General features: G+C 31.7%; 1 protein-coding gene across 1 annotated transcript; it reads left to right on the top strand.

Annotated features, from left to right (window-relative positions):
* The first annotated feature begins 3,797 nt into the window (after positions 1–3,797).
* LOC107874820 lies at positions 3,798–4,677 on the top strand. Its single transcript, XM_016721547.2, has one exon. It carries the CDS (start codon positions 3,912–3,914, stop codon positions 4,488–4,490), a length of 579 nt encoding a protein of 192 aa, XP_016577033.1. The 5' UTR covers positions 3,798–3,911; the 3' UTR covers positions 4,491–4,677.
* Positions 4,678–6,144: the final 1,467 nt, after the last annotated feature.

Genomic DNA, 6,144 nt, shown 5'->3' with positions numbered 1-6,144 from the left:
AAAAATTTATTTTCTTTTTAGAAGATCAAGTTCTTGATTTCTTGCTTTCCAGAAGAATCTCTTCACTATTTGCTTAGTGTATAATTCAATAGGTTTGTTATATCCACTAAAATTATTTGCATACAACCTTCTGTGTTCTTGAAACATATTTTCCAACAGTTACTTCTAGTCACCTCGGGCTGCCTTTTTTTACTTCTAGTCATCTTAATTTAGCTAACACATGATAAAATCCTTTTACATTATCGGTGCGTAGAAGTTAATTTTTTTTATTATATAATTTAAACGTAAAGAGAGCATGCAGGAAGAACCTAACAAAATATCAGTGGCCTAAAAAATGAAACCATGTACCCCAATTTGACTTGTATACTTTTTGCTACTCAATTGTCTTTTTGGAAACGCTTTACTAAAGCTTATTAGTAATATTTTTGGAATGGTGCCAAAACGTCTTTTAAATAGGACAACACGTGAAAATAACAATGGTGATTAACAATATAAGGTAAATCTTAGAAAGTGGAACTGTGGAATAGTGGTCTTTCTTTTTGATAGCCAATACAAACTGTCTATGGACTACAGAAGTACAGGCCAAATGCAAACTACGTTTAGTTTAGGTAAAATTATATCGTTTGGCTAAAGGCAATTGCAAATCTTTTTCCTTTTCAACCCAATATGGCCTAAAATACGTGCATAAAACTCTCTTTGGTTTGGTTTAACACTTTGAAAAGCATTCAGAGCTTGAAAAAGCACAAACAATACAAAAGCATGAGAAGGAAACTACCACTTAATATAAACAATTAACACACTTGCTCAACTTTAAGACCCAAACATGGAGTTTCAACAGTCTCTTTTTGACTATATAATAATGTCCATTGCGTTATTTTCGATTGCAAACAGCTGTGTCGTGAACAAACTAGAAAACAAGCCGGAAACATTTTTTTGAATAAACACTGGTGTTCTAATTAGTTTGCACATTAATATGAATGTTTTCATCAGGTGCTCAATCTGCACCTGCCAAGGTTCGAACCCGGGTTGTTGATGCGGAAATGCACACTCTTGACCATTGGATTATGCTTCTCTAGTTTGTCAAGGGTGTGCAACAACATGTATATAACCATAAATATCTATATTTAACCTATATACTCGAAAAAATTTTCCGACGAAGGGTATTCATCTGACCACCCTTTGTCGCTGTGGCTCTGCCACTGTGCTCAATTACTACTCTGCTAACAACTATATCAAGTCAATCCAAAATTTGAAATTTATGAGTTTGTGATTAAGTTAATAATATAATAATAATTAAATTTACAATCAAATATATTTATATACTATAAGATATGCAGCAAAGTTACTACGTCTCATGTGAATGCGTAACCAAAACTGTAAATTTGTCACTGCCCCTGGATATCATGAATGTTGTAATGTCCATCAAGACATAAAGATGTCATATACTCCTATGTATTTTGCCTTAGTTAGAATTTAAATTCTTACCATTCATAATTTAACTCACGTCATTAATCACTAAATTCTCATTGAAGAGTTTTAGCCTACGGTACATGTGAATTTGCTAGGATATTGATGATGGGTTATAATTGGATGAAATTAATTAAAGATGTCTGGTGACTGTTAAATTATTGTAAAGAAATGTGTTTGAATTTATGTTTTGTGTTGTACAAAATATTTTTTACTATCAGCTAAATTTAATATGTTATTGCAAGTGTTATCAATATAATTAAATTTATGAAAACTAAACTCAATCATATATAAAATATGAAGAAACAAGAATTTTATTGATAAATGATATGCTGGTATAATTTTGTTTCTTCCTTGATTCTTCTGTCTTGATTTTCTTCAAGCGTCATTAGTAACGTATTTTTCGAATGTATAATGTATTTATCGAACGTAGGAAGATTTAAATTTGATATAAATTTTCTCCGTAATTCGAGAAGTTGTATTTCTTGAACATAGGTATATTTAGATTTGATCTCTATGGAAGAAGGGTTGTGAATTTTCTTGATGTATTTGATTATCAAGAACGGAGGGTTCTGATTCCGTTTTGATATTTCATGAATTTATGAAATTGAGAAATGCTATGCCTTTTTCGAGAAATATTTATCCCTTTAAATAGGCGTAATGGGAGATTTATAGTAGAGTAGCCAGCCACCAAACTTAGGTTTAGAGTAGCGTCCGAGAACTCTAATACAAATTGAATTCTTGTTATAGAGTGCACAAAATTTTGATCCCTTTAAATAGGTGTAATTTAGGTCCCTTTAAATAGGTGTAATTTAGGATTTATAGCAGAATAACCATCAAGCTCAGGGTTTAAAGTAGTCAAACTCTAATAGAAATTGAATTCTTGTTATATAGTGCACAAAATTTTGATGTCTAGTAATGTCTAGTTAGATCAAATTTACCTGATAGTATAAAATGTTTTGTACACTAAAATCGCACAAAACTTAAATTCATGTATAAAAGAATAACAAAAAGAGCAAAGTTCTTCACTTTTTTCTCATGATTGTTTTGTTGCCCACAGTAAACTTATTAATTTTCACAAAAAGAAGAGTTTCCTTGGTAGGGTAATTGCAAAGAGGTTTTATACCTTTCTTTGTTTTGGAAGTGACAGTCTGTTATGTCTTTTGAGAAACCTCCCTTGCTAAGCTAAACTTTTTTCAACAGCTTAAGTACCCAATTCCTATTCTCCCACCATCTCAAACTATATTAATTAGGATGAATTTTTAATTACTATAATCTTATTTGTATCTTAAGTGATAATTTTTCTCCACTAAATAGTTATTCAATGGAAAAATCCTTTTCACCACAATTTATGTGTCATTCCATTAATGAATATTGCAATTATCAAGTCATCTTGACAGTATATTTAACAAAATTGAGTAGGAAATCCAAATTGAAGCCTAGGAATAAACTACATTAACAACTTCATGAAGTGATAATACCATAGGATCTTTAAGACAAACTATATACGAAGAATAAAGTGTGAAAAAACTAATTAGTTTTAATTTGTACTTATAACATAATATATAATTTAAGATAACTATTTTTAAAAAACACGATAGATGATTTGAGACTGATGGAGTACTAACAAACAACTAGGATACGTTTTGCATTATGTTCCTATTTTCTTCAAATTTAAAAATGATTATACGGCTTTCCTTTTTGTTGATTACACAAACGTAAAGGAACCTAATATGAAAAAAACTTATAATTAATTTTATACGCTATGAATATAAAAATTGTTCATGGTGTCATATTACTCAAAATCTCAAATACATAGGTGCACGGATCTAGCTTTCTGTCTATGAGTTCACTGGAATTTATAAGTAGATTTCTCTCAAACTTTGTGTATGTGTTAAGAAAAAAATCATACTACTACAACATTACACAAGATGAGCTGTCCTCTCGAAGCATCTTTTTCATCTCCAGCAAAATACCATAATCAGATATTTTACATTAAAATGATCTTTACGTAAAATTGGGGTAATAGTGTATTTATTTAGAATTGGCCTAAGATTTGCAATTAATCCATCTGAAAGGAGGGCAAAATATGCAAAAATTAGCACAGAGGTAACAATGACTTAAATAAAGGACTTCTTAAAGCTAGATCCAGAAAATCACCACCTTCCTTCTCTAATAAATTGAACCAATAAAATATTGAATTTAACTCTAAATATATGTGGTCCGTGCCCAAACGTGTCAACTTTAAAATTTTTATACATATAGAATACTTCACTAGGTCTTCTTAATTCCTTTATATGAAGGCTCCTATATATACCATTCATTGCATCTCATAAAACCACAATTCTCTACCAACTCAATCTCCTCTAAAGCTCTCTCTTTCATCAATATTTATCTCTCCCTCTTAAGTCAACCAACAATTTAAACTCTACCTATAAAGGAAAATGGATCAAAAATTGCCTGTTATAGCAAAAAAATTATGGAAGATAGTTACGGTGGCTTACTTCATGCTGAAAAAAGGGTTATCCTCAAAGAGAAAATTAATATTTGATCTCAACTTATTAATGAAACGTGGCAAGATTGCTGGCAAAACCGCCATCCAAAATCTCATGTTCCACGACCATAATAATAATAATACACAAGGCCATCACTCATCGTCCAAAGACTACTACGAGTTCAGCTGCAGTAACAACTCAGCTTTTCACCTCCCATTCCACCTGAACAAGCGCATTAATAAGCAAAGTCACCTTGAACATGTCATTGAAGAACACGAAGATGTTTCAATGATGAATGCTGCTGTCTTTAAGGCATTGGAGATGATACAGAGTGAAACAGCATCACCTGCTTTGCCTGGATTCGGGAGGACACCTACTGTGAGGCAATTAAGGATCACTGACTCTCCTTTCCCTTTAAGAGATGGAGCAGATGAGGGTGACATGATGAGCCACGTAAACGAGAAAGCTGACGAATTCATTTCTCGATTCTACAGAGATTTGAGAAGAGAGGCTTCTGTTTTTGCTTAATTAATTTGTTTATTGGGCTTTAGTTGGCAATTTTTCCTTGCAGAATTCATACATGCTATAGTGGCCTGTGTAATAATGTCCAAAGAGCTTACATATTTGCAGATTGGAAGCTTTGAATACTGAAAATTATTTTTAGGGTTTCCATTCTGTCTTCGGAAATATTTTTAATAATAATTTCTTTTTATGAAATTATGAAAATTATTATAATATGATGATATATAACCGCTTGTTTCTTGCTACGGTATAATATTTTCAAGTCCTGAAATTTTACATCCACCAATCCTTTCATACTTCATTTGATTATCCGTTTGTTGTTACCTTTTATTTTTGCTCAAAAATAAGAAGAGCAAAAAGTTAAAGTTAACATGGAGTAGGTTAGCAAGTCAAAAATCATTCCTTTTTTTGAATCCAAGAAGTTTGTATTCTTTGACTGGAGTAGATTCTCTGCGTACATAATTTTTGTTACCTGGAGTTGGAAAAGAATACTTGCTAACTAAAGTTAATTTCATGTAAAATGAAAAATTAATTAACCTGGAAATTCATTTACACAGTATACACGTCGACCCTTGTTTCTTATTTTGTTAACATAAAATACTCCAAATTAACTCTAATTGCTGCCAGGACAATTGTACAATGTCAAAGAGAAATTAATGGCCCGATCAATAACTAATCACGACACTAATGAAACAAATTGGACCAATGTGATATTCCACCAATTTACCTAAAGCAAAATTGTCTTATGTTCATAAGTGGAAACATGTTGTAGTATTTAATTAATCTGTGGCTTTCTCTTCTAACTTTACTAATATCTGTTTATAATTAAGTATTCTGTTATAGTGGGTTGTAAAGATTTAAGATACTCAACTAATACTCAACTAAGCAGGGTAGTTACTTAGTTGTTAGAAGATCACAAGTAGTGAGTTAGTTATAATTAACTCAACTAATTCTCTATATATAGCTTCATTGTACTCATTGTAAAGACACAATTTTATCATTCAATACAATCCAGTGATCTTTCTTCTCTGTTTTTCTTTCTTCTCAAAATGATCAAGGTTCATGATTCATCTTCATCTTGATTACCTTCATGGTATCAGAGCGTGAGGTCCTGGTGTAACAATACAACTCAATTCTAAGAATTCTGAGTTCTTCTGTCTATTGATAAATATTTACACAAATCCAACTCTTAGAGTGGATTTGGCTGTTGCTTTTGAAGTTACTGATTCAGTTGATTTCTGAGGAATCAACCCTATACATTGATATCTGATTATCAGCATTAAGCTTCCGCAAAATAGAGGTTCTCTTCGATTGAACAAGAGTTCTTTTGCTGGTTTTTCTGGTTTTGTGGTTTACTTAGTCTTCAAGAAGTTCTTCAATTTCTGGTGATCAAGATGACGAGAGAACAAAGAAACGGAGAGAACATGCAGTGTGGACAATCTTCAAGTTCATTTGCTCAAAATGGTGTTAAGTTCTAGATTTCGTCAAGGTATTGTCTACAATCACCCTCTTTTCTTAAGTCCTACTGATGTGGGTGGCATTAGCTTAATATCATTCTATTTGTTTGGTACTAAAAATTATGCATTGTGGAGTCGTTCAATAAGACTTGCATTACTTGGTCGAAATAAAATAGGAATGATAGATGAAACTTGTAGGAAAG

Source organism: Capsicum annuum, chromosome 6, assembly GCF_002878395.1.
Source record: "Capsicum annuum cultivar UCD-10X-F1 chromosome 6, UCD10Xv1.1, whole genome shotgun sequence".
In the NCBI taxonomy this organism is placed as follows: domain Eukaryota; kingdom Viridiplantae; phylum Streptophyta; class Magnoliopsida; order Solanales; family Solanaceae; genus Capsicum; species Capsicum annuum.
Note: the sequence above shows the minus strand (reverse complement) of the source record. Positions and strands in the feature narration are given on the sequence as shown.